The 20,054-nt window shown below is 32.3% G+C and overlaps 1 protein-coding gene across 1 annotated transcript in view; it reads right to left on the bottom strand.

Moving 5' to 3' along the window:
- Pxn (Peroxidasin) overlaps positions 1-10,070 on the bottom strand; it is a 29,286-nt gene extending 19,216 nt beyond the window's left edge. The window contains exon 1 of the mRNA XM_011501372.1: positions 9,746-10,070. Coding sequence (XP_011499674.1) covers positions 9,746-9,903 — 158 coding nt within the window. The 5' untranslated portion in view covers positions 9,904-10,070. The remainder of the gene's footprint in view (positions 1-9,745) is intronic.
- Between the last annotated feature and the right edge of the window lie 9,984 nt (positions 10,071-20,054).

A 20,054-nucleotide genomic window follows, 5' to 3' on the forward strand; every position in this document is an offset into this window, starting at 1 on the left:
TACTATATTGCCAAGAAAAAATACTAAATAAATTATTTCTTAATCTATAGTGACAATTAGATTATGCTAATAAAAGTATTGATATTGATTTTATATGATTTGTAAACTTGTAATTTATTGTTACTGTTTTAGGGACTGTTTAGTTGGCTATATTATGCCAAATTGAACATGATGCAATTGTAAAAATCCACTAATATTTTGTTTTGCCACAAATCAAAGCCGAGATCTTTTCTCTTTACACAGGACGGATTAAAAAATCAAATACTGATATATAATTCTTTTTTCATGTTATCCCCATAATATAGTTACAGTACGAAATGAAATATTCTCCTTATCTCACATATCCCTATCATATCTGTTTAGTCTATATAGTACATAAAAATTTTGCAAACTGCTTCGTAGATTCTAATCCGTTCTATTGTCTTATTTTTGCCTCTATCCTTGTTGTTGTAAAAAATAAGACATGCGTGCGTTCGTGTCGCGGTGCACTAGAGAACAATTTACTTATATTGGATTCAGTGTTATAACTAATAAATTTTGTAAAATATTTTTTTATCAAATTAAATAGATTGTCACATACATCATTCTAATATTTAGTAAGTTATTATTATCAATTAATAATCAAGAATTATTAGCTCGAATATACAGGAGTATTAGAAAATATATAAATGCGTACGCGCAAACTACGTTCAATATCGCATATTTATTTACATTTTATTTTATTTATTGACGACTGACACATTCATTTCCTATAAGTTTATCGATGATTTGGAAATAGATTTCTATATGGCTTTATATTATATTTAATCAATATTATTTTAATTGATAATTTAAATTTAAATTAGTTTCTGTAACAAATAATAAGATAATATTTATTTTTATTTTTGTCTAAAAACGATGTTTAAGGCTTACAACCTTAATAATTAAATTTTTTTTGTAAGAATTTGTATAAACTTGTATTTATCTTTTATTTCACTTCTGTCTTATCGTTTTATCGAATTTTCATTGTCATTTAAATTGTAGTGTACTTCAATTAGATTAAAGATTTCAATGTAATTTGTAATTTACTCTCTTCTTTATTTGGGTTATCTCATATTAAATGGCACCAATATTTCAGTGAATTTTCTAATTATCGCTAATCGTAATTTAGATGTAATAGTAAGGATCATTGAGATATTAGTAAAATATGCGTTTAAAGTTCGAACAGATATAATAGTAAATATTGCCTTAAAAGTATTTTCATAATACAATACAATTTGTCTTATCATTTGTGATTCTATGCCATTCTGTGAATCTTTAAAGTACACATTCTTAATTGTAAAATGAATTAAGATTATAAATTTAATAGTTTAATTTTTTATAAGTATTTATTGCTAATATTATATTAATTTCGTGCTATTATTTCTGGTTTAAAATTCGTTTGCATTTTATGCAGAATAAATGAATAACAATTAGAAATACACGTACTTATTTCAAAGATAATTTATCGAATTTTGTTTCTCATTCATTTTAAATATTTTAGTCAATATTTTTTTGTTGCACAGAAATATTCCTTTTACAGAGAAAAATAATTTCTGTGATAAAATATTCGGAAACAATATAATATTAATATAAATCCTCATTTTACAAAATAAATAACGAAGATTAACAGTAAGTAAGTGTGCGTCTAATGATTTGGGAGATTTTACTGCAGAAAATGTGATTTGATTAGAAAAAAGAAAGACGTAAATATAGATTTTCTTAACAAAAACATAGAATCCCTCTTCTGAACTTGAAAGTCATAGTTTTATTACAAAAGAATCTATCTTTTGAAACACTTTTAGTTTTCAAGCACAAGCCATTCAATTTCATACTACAATAACAAGAAAATAAGTATAAAGACAGTATTGTAACATTTAAATAGCTGCTGAAATTACGAGCTTATATAAGTAAATAAATAACAAATTTTGCTTAAAAATTCCTCCGACAACTTAATTAAAAAATTTCTTTGACCAATGTACACTCAATAATACGTATTGTCAACATACATACATGCACGATATATATATGAATAATTTTAATGTTAATATTCGCGTTACATATTCATTTCAAGCGTTACAACGCCGAGGCAACTCGTACGATTTTCTTTTACAAATTGTATAACATCCACGCATTCACAAAAGAATAAACCATTAGATCGAGATAATGATTTGATAAAAAAAAAAATAAACCGAGGTGTTTTCATATATTTTCGGCTGCCGCTCTCTCATGCATAAAAGAACGCGCTGACTTTTTGTTGCTTTGAAATGCCATTATACCTGAAAGCTCAGTGGCATAGAAACGCTTATCGCACGACACGTCATCCTTACACACACACACACACACACACACACACATAAGGAATAAGAGGATTTGCCAATCGTAGCCGGCGATGTATCTTTGCCACCCACATAACGAAGAATCTGGATTTAAAGTGATGGTGATACTTAGGACGATGTTTATTATGGATGGTGACCCGGGACCGGAAAAGTCGCGTGCGAGCCTCCGAGATAAATACTCGGAAGATAAGAAATGGCCGTCGCGCTCAAAAGTTTAGCGCTGGAAGAACGCACTTCTTCGATCATCCTTGCGTCACTATTGCGATATCACGCTGTCTGCGCTGTTTCCAATCCGATCGAATAAATAGTTCAGCCAAACGATTTACGAGCATTAGGATGACGGTCACTACCGAGCCGATACGAGCTTATTCTCCTTTCAAAATTTATGTCGCCTCTTAGTAGACAAACGTACAATGTTTATAGGGATGAAAGTCAGCGGGATGTGTTTTTAGATTTTCAGGAGGAAAAGTATTTGTCATTGCTCGGCAAGCATTCCCGACATCTTCCTTGCTACATTCCTCCGTGCTCTATAATTATTCTATTATACTACAAATGGACGAGACTTTATCAATGTAATGCTTTTTGTTGGAATCGGCAAACTATGTAAAAACTATGCTAATGCCGAAAAAAGGGTGCTTCGTTTTTTTTTTTTTGTAAAATAAATAGTCGAGCAATTCGACTATTGTTCGACGGTGTGCTTAATGCTCTCGTTTGTTTGGCTTGTATATTTCGCGGGCAAGTAAGCAAAGAGGTTCGCAACACTTATGGGGTCACGTATTTTTGTACGCATTAATTGATGCTCGAAGCGTAGTAATATTCAAACGCTTAACTAATAATAAATTCCTGGCTTAAAAGTATTTTAAGACACGCTTTGTGGCCATCCTTCCAATAAAACAATAACAACGAACACTGGAATGGAGTTTTAGAAAAATCCGACGGAAGTTAGCTATTCTTTCTGGCGAAGGAATGTCGGGAACGACGCGAGGAAGTGAAATAGCTGTCCCGATCCGTGTGGTAGTGTACCTTGGGGTCGGGATCTCGAATTCGCATGGATTTTCCAGCCCCTGTGGACTCCCTCGAGAGATTCCTAAAGCTTTGATGCTCCGTCGGCGCATTTGATGAGCTCACTGACCCCAAAACTGTGTCGAATTCGATCACCAACTTATATCAATCATATATCTTTTTGGCAGAATTTTATCTTGGGAAAGCGAACCGCCGCACATCCTTTTGAACTGGCTCATCGAAATAATGCCGCTGTGAAAACTCGATAATTCCAAGCGACAAAAGTATATGTAACGAGGTCTCTTAAAGGAAATACTATGTATGCCAATAATTTTCTATGAAAAAGTTTATTTTTAAAACTATTAGAAAACAGGTCCAATTGGCTTTAATATAATTAAGACATGTAAAATAATATATAAAATGATCAAGTCAATTAATTAAAGGCAAACCAATTTTAAAATTCTCATCAAATCATTGAATTTAATTATAAATAATTATATATATATATATATATATATATATATATATATATATATATTGTTATATAAAATCTTGTAATAATAAACATATTTACAGGGAAAAGACAAATCAATGCTGATATGCTACGATAAGTATAAATTATGTGCATCCTATCTTCTTTCAGTATTTGTATGAGAAATAATTAATTCGCGACAATTAACAGAGTAAAAAAATAAAATAAAATATTATTTTCTATTAAATTTACAGGTTAAGATGATTTGAAAAATAGAATATAATCGTTTTTAGTAACCCATTACTTCAAGATCTATTGATATTTTATTTTAGACAAAGTTCACTTTCCTAAGATTCTATAATAAAGCCGCAGTTTTCAATGAATAAATTTCCAACTGACTTAACGATAATAGAGTTGTATAACTCTGAAAAAATAGAAGTAGAAAAAAACGTAATGTAAGAGTAGTTATTTAAATAAGATTTTTGTCGTGCGTGCGCTTGTATGTGTGTATACGTCGAATAACGCCTCGTAAATATCCGGCTTTATGAGTATTTAGAGTTAAAATTGTGTTTGAGTCACGAGCTTTCATTAATCGTATCACAAGGTAGTGTGAAATGCTTTCTTCGTGTTCAGGCAAACTGAACTTGCACGTTAAAATAGGCGCGAAGTCAATCGGACATTTCAGAACTTACTCGATACGTACGATAAATTTCTTACGCGAATAGCCGATAGTCTCAGCTTTCAAAATCATCTTGTATAGGAGTCCGTTCGAAATTCCCATCCGATTTCAATGTGAAATCAGCACGTTCGTTGAAAGTTCTTAGTGGTTGCATCGGTATTTTTAGCCAATCCTGTACCTTGGAACTTGCACTTAATAGCTTGTTTATGATTAGTTTGAGTAAACTATTGAGTTGGTCGAGTTAATCGAGTCATAATTGAGTTTTTAATTAAGAAGTATTATAATGTTCGGACAGAGAATTAATGCAGTTTATATCATTATGTCCCTTTTACAAATGTGATTTTATTTTAATGCGAATTTTGATACGAAAATTATGTAAACTAAGTGAGAAATTATAATTATAAAATACGATGTAAATACAGTTACAATAGTATTTAATAAAATTATCGATATTGATAAATATGGTAGTGCAATATTCTTTTGATAATATTTGTTAATATGTTATAATAATGGCATAATTGATTAAACAGTTTTACTATTACTAAAAATATGCCTTATTTTAGTGTATTTTGTATGTAAAAGTTGATTGTGGAAATAAATTTTTTAATTACATCGAAATTCAATCAGGCATTCTTTCAGCTAAATCGTTGAAATTATTGTAATTGCTATCAAATTTATTTGATAAATAAATAAAAGGATCTCGCGCATCTACACATTACGCAATTACAAACGAAATTATTGATAATCAGCATGCAAATAACTAGTGCAATTACATCATATGCTAAAATATTCGGTATTTTAGGATTTATTAAATAATTCTAAACTTATAGGCGATCAATATTTTTATAGCGCATTATAAATAGAAGCGAATCATAAACTTGACTAAATACAGATTTTTATGCAGATTTCAAAATTTGTGTAAGCAGAGTAATACATTAAAAACGCAATTTTATTGAAAATATTGATTAGTGATTCTTTTGTTATATTTAAGAAATGAATATGTGCCAGCGACAATTAAATTGCATAATGCACGCTCGCTCGCATAAAGTATCTTACGATTCAAAGTAATTTTAGTTGAAAATTTCTTAAAAACTGAATGCATTTATAGTAAATTTGTTTGTCTGGCTTATGCAGACTTATCGATAATAAAATATCTGAAATTTTGGCCATGTAGTTAAAGAAATTATTTTGGCGTTGAAAATGAAGTGATTATAAATATTAAAGGAACAGTAATTACAAAAGAATAAGAGATATACTTAAACTTATTATTAAGAATACCGAATAATAATAATATTACTTGATAATTTCAAATGAAATTTGACCTTAAATGTGTATTATTGTTTTTTTATGCGAATCAGTTGAATGTGAAAGTTACTCCAAAAAAGGATATGATTTCGCGATGTTACACATAAAATCTCCTTTGTCCAATGTAACAGACATTTTCCAATGATATTCTTCGATATTTATAAACAAGAATATTAAAAGCACATTATACACCCGATATACATAAATTTTACTTAAATATTCAATTTTTATGCATCTTGATTCATTCACATATAATTTTCGTATCAAATTCAACACTGACGTTCCCCGTTATTATGCAATTCCTTGTTAAAGTTTATGATTTATAAATTTATACAAAATTTAATTGTCACATAAAGCTATGCATTCAAAAGTATATTAAAAATGTCTCATTTAATGAAAATTTGATAATGACGATGACGTATTAAATTAATGCTTTCATCAAAGTTCACATTGTATATAATAATTTTATATGGCGCTGCAAAATATAGGATACAGTACATATAAATTGAATTGATTAACCAGAGATATCTTAATTTCTAATATATTTATCATTCGCATATTTTTTCTTAAAAATAGTGCCTGATTCAACCTGAATAGGTCGAGCAATTTTGGCAATACGACAGCTTAGTGTGTGTGTAGAGTTGATGAATTATGCCATTGTAAGTAAATTATCGAGATAAAAAATAGTAGTTCAACAATTTAATAGTCGAAGCTTCTGAAATGTCTACATTTTATTGGTAAAAATGTACAATAGAGTGGTAAAAATATAGTTACTTAATGTATTAGTTTATTTAATGTATAGTTGTTTGTATAGTTATTGTATTTTTTTTTTTTTTTTTTTTTTTTTTTTTTAATATATTTTTTTATTTTTTATTTATATTTTATTTATATAGTTAATGTATAGTAATAATACATATTTAATGTAATAGTTGAGTGTATTGAATTTTCAATTAACTAAGTATAAGAAATTTCGAATAAAATTTCCAAAAACATATTTATGTTTTATTGATATTTTAATGCTATGAGAATATTATTCATAGAGTACGATACGACAATCCTTTTGTGTACGTTGAAATTAAAGCATCGAGGACTCTCTTATATAGGAAAGTACATTGGTCGCTAGATAAGCTGGTAGATAAGGGACAGCCATCTGTCTGTGCTCTTCACCCCTCCCCCAACTCCATTATACATTCATTGTAATAAGGAAACCTTCGATATTATATTGTATTTGAACATTTTTCTATTACTTTATTACCTGCGGCACTTGCACGGATGTAAGGCAGACAAAAATATAAAGTCCATGTAAGAATATCAATGAAAACCAAGAATATTATTTAAAGGAAAAGTATGAAGTTTTCAAACAAATATTTAACTCTTGTTTATTGAAATTCCATTCAATTTCCATTCATCATTGTATCTCACAATAATTATATCGACAGTACATATTCATTAATTATCTTAAAAAATTAACTAGCAATAAAAGTGATAAGAATATTAGGTAGTTTAAGAATAGACTAAATACTTCTGACTTGATGAGAATTGGACGAGAGTCTCTACTATTTATAGCATTCGATCCATCAATTTATGCGCTTTAACACTATTTTATTGTATTATTTTTTTTTTATTTCCTAACGCATCGCTCACGTGACATACATTTCTTGTATATTGAATAGCAGCACCATTCTAACCTTGCCGCTAGAATAATCACAGCGGCGGTATAATTTCTTACTCATCGGTTCAAATGTATAATTAATGCCCGTGCTTAATCTGAAATATTGACCCGAAAAGGCGCCGCATTAAGCGAATATTAAGCGAATATTAAGCGAAAATTAAACGAATCCACTCCTCGAATTGGAAGTACAGAGCTTATCAGCGCGGATCCATAAATCATTCGGGCGCTAATTAGTCTCCCGACAACCGAAAGTTTAGCCGAGTTGAGAGGACCGGCGGCATTCATCGTCGCCCTGCACTAGGAAGTTGCGAGCGACGCCTTCGCTGAAGCGCACCATAAGTCGAGCCCACGTATTATTGTCCGAGGATTTCGCAACTCGCGCAGATTTACGAGCGTCGCTCTGTATTTCGAATATATTTATTTTCGTTCCCGGTCTTTTTTTATTGTCGTTCTAGTCTCCGGGATATTTATGGACTCTCTGGTGATGCGCATCTTTTTTCGTCGCGGCGTCGTTCTCTACCTTCGATTTTATAGCTTTCGATTTTCCAGATCGGCGTCGCTCTCTCGTTTACCTCAGCTTTTTAATTTAGCGCTCTCTGGGAGCTACGAAAGCCGCGCGATTTTCCATCGATTAATTATGCGCCACGTGATTATTCGAGTGAATTCAAAGCTTACCGTGGTTAACAAGACAATTTATTAATAATAATGCTATCAATGAGTATCGTATAATAAATTTCCAAATATCAAGCTCCAAGCTCTCATGTCTTGAGATCGTGCAAACCAATTTATATACTTCTCTCTCCTTGGCCTTGGCAATGTTAAAACGAAGATAGTGATCGTAATTGATAATTTCATAATCAATTTAATTATACATTTTTGGAAAAATCTGAATTCTATATTCATAATAATTACCCATTAAGCCGAAGCTCGCGCCATTACAAATAAATGTAATAAATATGTATTGAGGAAAGAGTACTTAGGTTTACGATTATTGGCACTAGCCGATACTTAAAAATTACATCGACACAAAGACAGTAATTACGCTAAAGTGTTTTAAAAACATTGACATAATGAGACTATTAAAATTTGATTTTTATTTCGAAGGCGGAATTCAGGGATATAATTATACAATTATCTGGAAAGATAAAATTATCTTTATCGTATTTTTATTTAAGGAAGCTATCTCTTATGCGAAAAATTTTTTAATACAATTTTATGCTTAATGACACACGCGCCTGCACGCACGCGCGCGCGCACACACACGCACAGAGACAGAGAGAGAGAGAGAGAGAGAGAGAGAGAGAGAGAGAGAGAGAGAGAGTGTGTGTGTGTGTGTGTGTGTGTGCTTTTTACAGTGTTGGGTGCTTCAGTGTAAAGTTTCTAATGCATGAAATAAAGATACGATTGGCTATACGAGTACTGACATAATCAAAAATAGAAATGTATAATTAAGAAATTTTTGCCATTCGTTATGTATTTACATAAGTAAATCGATAAAACAAATATGTATATTTGATCAATTGCGCGGATAATTGAGCGAATCTCTTCAGAATTTCGTGAATTGAAATTTATTCCAATAAAGCTTTATAAAAGGATGGAATATAAAACGAATGGAAGTGCAAACACGTAGCCGAATACTTTTACCGTCTTGTTAAAATTCAAATGACAATTGTACTTTGATAGACATTCGGAATATCAATTTACATCGGCCGTCGGTGTCTCACGACGTTATTGCCAATCTGTGAAAATCTCGCTCGTTGCGGTAATTATTCGTTTCCCAGCTGAGTCAGGGCTCTTCCAATTGCCTCTCCTCAGTATTCTCTAAACGGAAGATTTACCAAGAAAGAGTTGCAAATAACTTACTATGAGCGAAGCTTGACGGAAATACGAGTGATGTCAGTTAAAGTATTTTAGTAAGTCGCTTAAAGTATGTGGCGGTAAGGTCGCGGTAAGGGTTAAGGAACTACTTTTCGACGAAATTTAAAGATCTCAGTGTTGTCGATTAGGATGGAAAAAGTGATGGAATAAGTGACCGCAGTATCATCGCCGTCCAGCGGTCAGGCGGACGCCTAAAAAATTAGGAGAGGCCGGGAGCCCCTGATGCCGGATGGTTGACGGGAGATGGGCGGGAGCTGGGACGGGAGTTTGTTGCCAAACCCTCGTGAAACCAGTCCTCCGCGAAATTTGCCGCGGATTTTCGGGTGACGAGGCGAGGAGAGGAGAGGAGCCGCACGTTGAGAAGAAAGAGCGGGACTCACAGAACGGTGGTGTTGGGCCCCACGATAGGCACTCTGTCGAGCTCCTGGAATACGCATCGGACGGTCCAATTGGGCGCGCAGGTGCACCTCGCGGGGCAGTCCTCGGGCTTCGCGCCCACGACCAGTGCCAGGAGGAGATGGAGGAAGAGCGCGAGCATCGCCGCTTCCGGGGGGCTTACGGGTCCGCGTCTTGCCGTCGGCTCGGCGACAGCGGGACTGCGGAGCTCGTCGGGCGCCGCCGTCGTCACGAAGAAGGGAACGGCCGCCGAGTCGGCGGGCGTACGCGAGGGGGAACACGCGAGAAAGAAAGCGAGGAGGCTCCTTCGTGCTCGCCTTCTCTTCTTGTTCTCCGGCCTGTCGGCGGACCCGGCCGGTCCGCGGCCGGCCTGCTAGCCGTGCCGAGCCGAGACATAGAGACACGGAGAGAGAGAGACAGAGAGATAGAGAGACAGAGAGAGAGAGAGAGACAGAGAGAGACAGAGAGACAGAGACAGAGACAGAGAGACAGAGACAGAGGAAGAGAGAGAGAGAGAGGGAGAGAGAGAGAGAGAGAGTGAGTGAGTGAAGGGACGAGGGTATCGAGAAGTTATTGGATGATCGGTGGATTGGTTTGCGGGAGGGGTGGGGGCGTCTGGCTGGGTGTAGGTGTCGCTGGGCTTGGAATCCGGTCGGCGGTGCTCCAAGCTGTTGTCGTAGGAATACGCGACGGGGAATTAAAGTTTGACGTCCGTGTCGACGGCGACCACGCGATCAACGCTCGATACACCAAATACCATTGCCAGCGCATACCAATGCTGATACGATATGCGTTTTCATCTTGCCTCGATGGCGCATTATGCCTATCAAAGGGAGGCTAATCGCATGTACGCAACTATGCACGCGTGTGTTGGTGTGCAGCGCTGATGCACGTGCTCGACGTCGAACCACGTTGGAGCAGTTAATTTTAAGTAGGATCTTACATGGTCGTTATCGTGGCTCGAAGCTATAGTCGAAGCCTACTTTTTTGGCGAGCTTAGACTGATTTTATTGTAGTTTCTGTCTGTGAATCGTTTATCCGAGTCTTAGAGTCGGCGGCCTCACCGTAACGATTATTCGATATGGTTGGATTGGGACAAAATTTTAATCACTGTTATCGTGGGAGTTAGCGGGATGTTCAATTGCCAATAGAATAATAAAATGTGTCGAAAGAGAGTCGTAAAATTTGAAATTTAATTTACGCATGCAAATTATATTACCATTTATAAAATCATCGTATGGAATAAAATAACATCGGACTTGCTTAACGACGTCTGCGCTTATTTGTCCGATTGTTTCGTACGATCGTCTCGATACTTGGTGAACTTTAGAAATCTCTTATCACTTTTGACGCACAAATGTTTATATAAATGTATACGTATATAATCCAGCAATGCATAATGATCTATAAATTTTTGTCTTTAACGGCCGATGCGACGAATGCGCCATGTGCACACGTCATTTATCATAATTTAATAAATGGCCGAGCATCGTAAAATCTATAAACTTGGACAATGCCCGAGACAATGTTAGGATAAGTTTTATAGAATCAGGTATCCTACAATGCGGCATAGATAGTAAATTGTAATTTTAATAGCCGAAAGCCTATTTTAATGCTGCTCGTAAATCAAAGGAGACCCAGGCAAAGCCGCGAACGAACAGTCGTCGAATCGACAATTTTACATTTAAAGCCATTGCACCAACACTCTGTGGCAGCGAGATACTAATCCACGTTTCTTTTCTATCTCGCTGCTCTATGTTGAGCAATAGACGGCAGAATCCCATGTCCTGGACCAGATACGCAACCCAACGATTTTAACGCATGCTCAAGCCGCCTTCACGAGCATGCGCACATAAGCGTCGAATTTTTAAATTTTTCAACATTTTTTCAACATTTTTTTATACGTTTTTTTTTTTTTGTTTTTGTTTATTTTCACGTACGTTTTCGTTCGTTATACACTGTAATGTAGAGAGAGAGAGAGAGATAGAGAGAGAGAGAGAGAGAGAGAGAGAGCGCTGTGGGATAAAGCGTAATGGGGCACGACTTTGACCTTTTATCTATAACTGATCATTGCCAGTCTTCTTAAATAATTTTCATTTCGTAAAAAAGTAGCTTGTTTATTTGCACTTGTGTACAATAAATAATATGTAACAAGGAGACATGTAAAAGTGTACAATGTAACATTGAAAGAAAAATAGAAATAAATCATGATGTTTACGAGTATTTGAGAGATATTTTTAATTTAATGAATTTTTATTTTTACACGTATAAATTTGACTTTGATAGCTACAATGCATAAAAGCAACATAGATCGTTAACGTGCTCTATGCAAGTTTTCAATTTAATTTATAAGCATTATTATGTAACGGTATATTTATATGTGAATTCTTTTCATATGTCATGTTAATATAAACAAATATATATAAATAATATTGACATACGTCTAATTAAGCGAGAGAGGCAATCAAAATGTCAGGCTACATTAATTTCACAACTCTAGTAATTTATTAAATTAGAAATATATTTGAAGAATAACAAATAATGTGAATGACATTGTTCATAATTTACTGAAACGAATAAAAAAAAAAAAAAAAAAAAAAAAAAAAAAAAAAAAAAAAAAAAAAAAATTGATTCACGTCGCATATGCAGTAATAATTATTTGAATTCTTAACTTTTCTTTCTCAAATATATATTATTAATTATCTTTATACTCCAGTAGACTTCCTTGAGATGTATCCGTAAGAAGTTATGCTAATTTATGTAAATAGAGATAGATAAACATCGAACGGTAATTGCTACTAATTGGAAGTAAAATAATTTTAAATTTAAATAGCAAATTCATTTTGTGAATTTTTATTTCAGTGTCATTATTATGCGATAATTGCCGCAAATACAGCAATTATTCCCAAGATTTATTTAGAAATCGACATTTTCTCACACGTTAATTGCCCGATGACTTGTAAATAAAATAATTTATCATTAGCATCTTACGACAACAAGAGACACGAGCTACTACTATCTATTTTTCAATTAACTCGCCTGATCTCGATCGTTCGGTGCTATTCTTATTTGGACACTACGATAGCCTATCACTTCCATCTTCTCATCCGTGCTCACTTATACTTTATCCCGATTAACTTATTATTATAGGAGAAATACGTGAGAAAGTGCTCTCTCTCTCTCTCTCTCTCTCACTCTCTCTCTCTCACAATCCTTATGATTGGGGGCTTTTCTTCAAGCGTTTAACTGCCTTAGAGCGTCTTGGAAGGTATCGTAGTGAAGAATATCGTAGCGGCGTGATCCTTATGCAAGAGCTTACGCCTCCAAAACGATTACACCATTGATTAAAATGCCGACTTGGTTATTGCAAAACAAATGCATTCGCGTAATTGTATCTGTTTGCTCGAGCGATCGCATGATGTTATCAATGCACGAGAACTAAATCGTCGAACAAACAACAAAGCGCAAAGGTCTAATTCATTATGCGCTCGTGAGCTCCACGAGAGTTAACTATGAATCTCGCGATAGGGAGATTATCAATTAACGCAATGCATTGCGAACCTCCCCCGTGCTTTGCACTGCTTCACATGTCAAGGTTGCGAGGGTATTGTTGCGCACTTTGTTAATTCACGTATTGGTGTATATGCACATTTGTCATCGGCAAGTGCAGTGCTGTAATTTCCATGGGATCACGTGACAACTTTCTCTCATACTATCGATGAAAAATAAAGCTGGTACGCTGAAATTTGCCATCTTTCTATGCAAATTAGTAAGTTTATGTGCTCGAAGCTGGAAAAATTATATCGTTTATCATAGGTCCACGAGTGACTGGTCGTCTGCAACTCTTCCATTTTTTTTCTTGGTTTTTTTTTTGTTTTTGTTTTTTTTTTTGCTTTTGGTTTTTCTTTTACTTTCGTCAAATTGCAAAGTATTGCCTTTCGCTTTCTCTAGCTTTATTTTATGATAGTAAGCGTACGACAGCATCTTCATATAAAGAGATAAATCTCTTAAATTAACTTGGAACGCGATAGTCGAAAAGTTATTCCTCGTGTTGCATTTCATGTTTCATCTAATATAAATACATTTTTTGATGCTCTGATTGCCAGACCAATATTATCTTTATGACATTTTTTTCAAATCCCCTGCAACGTATTTATGCATTTATTTTACATATAATTTATTAGCGTGCGCATAGATATATGGAAAAGACTTATAATATTAGATATTTTAAATTTATTTTTCAGCGCAAAGAGAAATAAAATACTAAACTATTTTTATACGAATAATAAATCGTGTGCTCAATTTATTTAGGTGAATAAAAAATAAAAAACAATTGAAAATAATTAGTATTAATAAATGTTGGTATACGGTATAGATGGATTTTAAGGCTTTTTTTACTTAATTTTCTTAATCTAATATAAGTTTGGCTAATTAAAGAAATCCAATAACTTGCCCATAATAGCTAATTTCGAAAACTTAATATTCTTACATCCTATAAAGCAAATTGAAAATATTTATTTTCAGCGCTGACCTACATATATAAGTATTTTTTCAAATATCTACTTGTTGCAAGAAAAATGTTAACTTTTTAGTACTTTACTTTTTAAGAGTAAATTTTAATGCTTATATTTACACATACACACACACACACACACACACACACACACACATATATATATATATATATATATGTACATATATACACATTGTCACATACATATGTAATATACTTTTATAAAGTTTATGTAGATCATATTTTTAATCTACGTTTAAAACTTTTTGCTGAATATGTCACTGAAAACTTAGTTTATGATGGTTAGAAATTGGATTATACCTAAGTATTTCACTCGTACGTATAAGTATATTCACTTCGATTTTATGTGGAACTTTTATGTTTATTAAAAAATATTTTAAACATATGGAGTCGTTATTTTTGTGTCATTTTTGTTGTTGTTGTAATAAACTTATTAAATTAGCAACGAGATCGTCAAATCGAATATTCGTTATTTGCCATCAGTAGGAATTTCTCCCCTCGTTGTAGTCGTTTTAATAATCTATCGGAAAGTATATATCAATAGTAATAATAAAAACATTTACTAATGTCTCGAAAGTCTGCGTTAAACGGCTGATATCTAGAAAAAAGCTCATCTTCACACAAAATTGCACGGCGAGGCTCGCAGTCGTAAATTTCCAGTCTATCATGCAATTAATCTCACAGCCAATCTATCCGATACATAATAACTTTTATAGATCTTAAATATCTAACGTTTTGTTGAAGATGGCCCATTAAAATCCAACACTGTCGGTTATTGCGTCGATTTTGTATGGCGTTGGACCGTCATATGGATTCACATGACCCTTCGATATGCTTCGACATACGAGTTCGTTTGCCTTTAACGAGACAAAATTCGCAATGACGCGGACGCATCCATGTATATTGTAATTGCGCGTGGGATTGGGCGTATAACTGTGTGCGTGACAGGGGCACGTTGACCCTATTACCAAAATCTATACCGTATGGGAAATACTTGCAAGCAGAGCGACGTGATTTAAAAAAAAAAAAAAAAAAAGGTTCTTTATCGAATTTTGAAAAAGTGTGCTTTGGTCGCTTGCTGGGTTGAAAATCTTAAATTATGCTTTTCATTTTATAGGTACTCATTTCCATGATCAAAGTTGTACAATCGAACGACAAATTGAGAGCATAAATATCAACAGCTACATCAATAATTATTATACTACGATTAATAATCTTATAACCTTTATCGAAATGAATCGAAATGAATGTCATTTTAGCCAGATTTAATGTTAGGGTGACTAAGTGCTAAAAGCTTTGATTGACTGAAAGAGATAATGTATATAAAAGCATACTGGGAATTAAATGGACGAACCGCAATTTCACTTTATTCTATAACTGTGAATACTCTTTCCTTATAAAATTATAAGCTCGCCGTCGAATTTGTATTCGTTGAAAAATCCCTACAATTCAAAAAGTCCATACATCTTTTATATTATCGTATGTAATATATAAGAATAAAGCTTAGGGTATGAAACTATTGTGGCTAAGTGGCATTGTGAAACGTCGGAGAGTACTATTTGATAGATAATTCTTCCTTGGAAGGTAGACATTATATTTATGAATGGGGCGAACAATTTATCTAATGTAATATTCGTTTCGTTTGATTCGTTTCGATATTGATACTGTCGTTTAACTTGGACAAGTTGATCAATTTTTTTTCTATGCGGATAGAATACGAGAATACAAAGTTCGAAATGTCATAATAAGTAACACACGTCTCCATTTTAATACAATTAATTCATTTATAAATATTAATGAATGAAAAATTAATAAATTTTTCATTTAAATCATAGATTATTTATGATGCATGATTATTGAAAGAAAAAAGATTGTTATTAATTTCATTAAAATGAATCGATGGTGTTACAGGTTTGAAAATGTCCGAATGAAAATATTGAAATTTTTCACATTCTCGTATTTATCTTATGAAATTGTGAAATTTAAGCTTGAATTGTTTAAAAAGTTGGCTATTAGCGTATCTATTTTATATTCGATAATTCTAATAGTCGATTAGAGAAGGGCTTATTGTTTCATCTAAAATCAATCATTGAAAATTAATTGAACTAAAAGAATAAGTGCCGCGAAGCAACACTCGCTTACGAAAATCAAGCAAAATACTACTCTGTTATATAAATATATACGATTTATTTATTAATGTAAATCTTTATTAAATGTCGATATTTATAATATCTGTAATTTAATAAAATATGTAATTTATTGACAGTTGATCGAAAAGTATCGAACGGACGTGCGAAGTGAAGTTCTAAAATTATATAAGGCTAGAAAAAGATAGCGAATAAAAATATTCGTTGATCTAACCTATTTATAATTAGGTTTCCATACGGTTAAATAAATATTGTCAATTCAGAGATTTGACGTAAAGTAAAATTGACAAATAAATGTGATTGAGCCGAAATACGAAGGTAACGCGTAAAAATGGGAAAAAAACATTTTAAAGGAATTAAAATGAATATAGGCTCGTGCAACGCTACAGTCAATGCCATTCTATAAAAATTCAATAAAAACTGAAGATTTTATTAAATTGAATTGGAGCTAGAAATGGGAGGAACCGTAGATGGAAGGATAATACGAGTTGTATCACAGTCGCGCGATAATTCCTCATATCAGGATCAATAATACATGAATGGCATGAGAATTGCTTTGAGACAGCGCAGCGAAGGAAGCCACAAAATTTCGTGCTACGTCACAGGATGACAATGATTAACTCAGAACGGAAATCGAGGACCCGTTCCAGTACATATCCGTAACGTGCATTCCACCTGTTCAGATATCTCGAGTGACTGTTTCGAGTTTCTCGTCGTACTGTCGAGGCGATTTGCTGAAAGCATTATTCTTAATGCAGGACTTCTCGGAAAGTCCTTTAGCGCCGCTATTCGTTACGCTACGCTATAAAATCATGGCATAATAAAGAGGTTTGATACGCGTGAGATCTCTCGAAAAATTCAATTCTTCAAGGAATGCTCTTAGAAAATCTCATAGTGCGGACTTGCGGTAAGTAATTCGCAGTAAGTATCTTTTTCAACGGACTTTTCTTTGCGCGCGATTGCGTTTCTACGATAATATTTATTTGATAATATTCCTATTTCAGGACTCCTTTGCTTTTATCCATTATAATAGAGAATAATATAATTCAAACAAACAAAACAAAAACAAAACAAACAAAAAAAAGTAAATGAAAAGAAAAGTGAGATGAATACTAATTGTTTTAAAACATGGAATATCGCTGTTTAGGTTTCAGTCGCGTGATTCCAGCGAATGAACGAAGAGGCGAAATTTATAATATGCGCAATGTGCGTATAGAAACCCACGCAATATTTCAATATTTAATAATAAATTTTACTTGAGAAATCTTCATGATCGTGATCACCGTATTCATTAAAATTTTCCTTTTCTATTCTGATCATTGCGACAGATTGAAATTGTTACTCAATAAACAAACTTTATCACAATGAACAACTTGAGCATACTATTCTCGAATCTATTACATTATTATGATTATATTTTATGATAAGTAATAAAAGATATACTGATAAATAAAATTGCATTATGCAATATTAAATATTGTCTTGAATAAAGCTTTTTTAGGCGGTTATGTTAATAAACAGCCGTGATATATTTTAAAGAGTTTTACAATTCTTTAATGTTATCGGAATACAAATTGTTGATTGTTCAACCATGACTAATTGATAAGCTATTTAGAGAATTTAAATATGCATGGTTTATAATTATGATGACGCTGTAATTTTCAATAATTTTCATATAATTAATTAATTCGATATTGAAATATTTATGTATATTATTACAAAAATCTAATGAGTTATAACGGTAATTTTACAATTATAAACATAAATATATATATTTGTATGAATGTAAATTTTTACAAATTTAACATCTTTGAAATAAATACATTTGAAATTAAGACGAGAAACAAAATATCTCTTTACTGGATAAATAATGTTGTAATTTATCTTTATCAATTTATGTCATACAATTGCTTTCATGCTATTTCGATAAATATTTTAGTAATGTACATTCTATTTTTTAAGATTTCGAGATTAGCTTTTTTTTTTTATAATATTTTCCGTTAGTTAATTTTGAAAAATAACACAGTGTTCCTTATGAAGTTGTAGTGACTCTTGTTAGTTTTAGATAAGATAGAAAAAATATTCTGGATGAATGTAAATTTAACAGAAATAGAAGAAAGAAGTACGCATAATAAAAATTTTCAAACAAAGCAGAATTCACTAGAATTTACGGTATCTTTTATTTCACATTTACTATATTATTATTACATTATAAATAAATTATTCAAGTTAAATTCATATTTAAATTTAACAACATTTTATTTATCTTACTTATCAAAATATATTTAATGTACATTTATAATTCTGCTACATAATTTTCCATTAGGTATTTAATATATTCTAATAAATATCAATAAATTTTAATAAATATTGATGCCCATAAAGATTATAGTTTGAAAATTATAAAACCTTTCACTGCCATCGATATAAATTTATTTAAATTAAATCTCGTACCATTAACTTAATCAAAATATTCACATTTTTTCATTATGCAAATTTATTACAATATTTTGGCATTATAATTACATTATATAAAACTATAATTATAATTTTATTTACAAATACATCGAGCTTTAATTTATTATTTTAAAATTGTATAAAATAGCGCATGCTATTATTGTCCACAAGATTTTTTTAAGTTTTTGTTGTAGGCTTAAATTTTATTACAATTTAACTCGAAGATACGCAATTCGAGTTTAATCATAATACATAATGCAAAATTTAACATTTATAACTAATTCCAAGTTAATTTAAAACATATTTTTAAAAAGATAATTCATTCATATACATATAAATATATATATATATATATATATAAAGTTAAACATTAATTTTTTTTATTATAATGAAGTAGAATAAATTATCAACAAGCAGATCGATAATTTGAAAACTGTAATTTCGTAGATCTTATCGAATACCAAAATTTATATGTCAATAAATATATATTGCGATGCAATTAACTGTACAACTTCATTCGGCAACGAGTATTTGTTGTAAATAAATATCTAAACATATTACTCAACCATATTATACGTGCAGAAAAATTTCATTGAAAAGTTAATTAAATCATCGGGATCAAATTATTTGATTGATTTCCAACCAGACCAGTTATTCGCTCTTTTATGTATCGCACAAAGCTCACATTTACTGTTAAAAGTGACACAAATCCGCCAAGTGAAAAAGTGCCAACAGTCATGTTCATCAATTCCATGTCATGTTGATTGGGATAATAACGACTTTACTACTTACGACTAGTGATATCATTTATAAGTCGACAAAAAGATCTTAAGTATTCTGAGAAACGTATATCTTAGCTACAGACACATATGCATAAGTGGTAGCGCGGCATTTTCAACGACGACAGTCAATGGCCTGAAAAAAGACAAAAAAAAAAAGTATAGAGCGGCAGCTCTTTTTTGACGCTCGTGTCCTCTGCCAATGGGAATAAATGCAAATTCTCACTATCGAATGAAGGTCGTTTTTAAATCAGGCTGAATGTACTTTCGACAGGCGATGGCACAATCACATGATAATAATAAACAGAATTACTTGGCTTAATAAGTAATTAAAGCTGCGCCTGTAGATTTTTTTAAAAAGAACTTTAATTTATTT

This window comes from Ceratosolen solmsi, unplaced genomic scaffold (assembly GCF_000503995.2).
Source record: "Ceratosolen solmsi marchali unplaced genomic scaffold, CerSol_1.0 scaffold3, whole genome shotgun sequence".
Taxonomy (NCBI): Eukaryota; Metazoa; Arthropoda; class Insecta; order Hymenoptera; family Agaonidae; genus Ceratosolen; species Ceratosolen solmsi.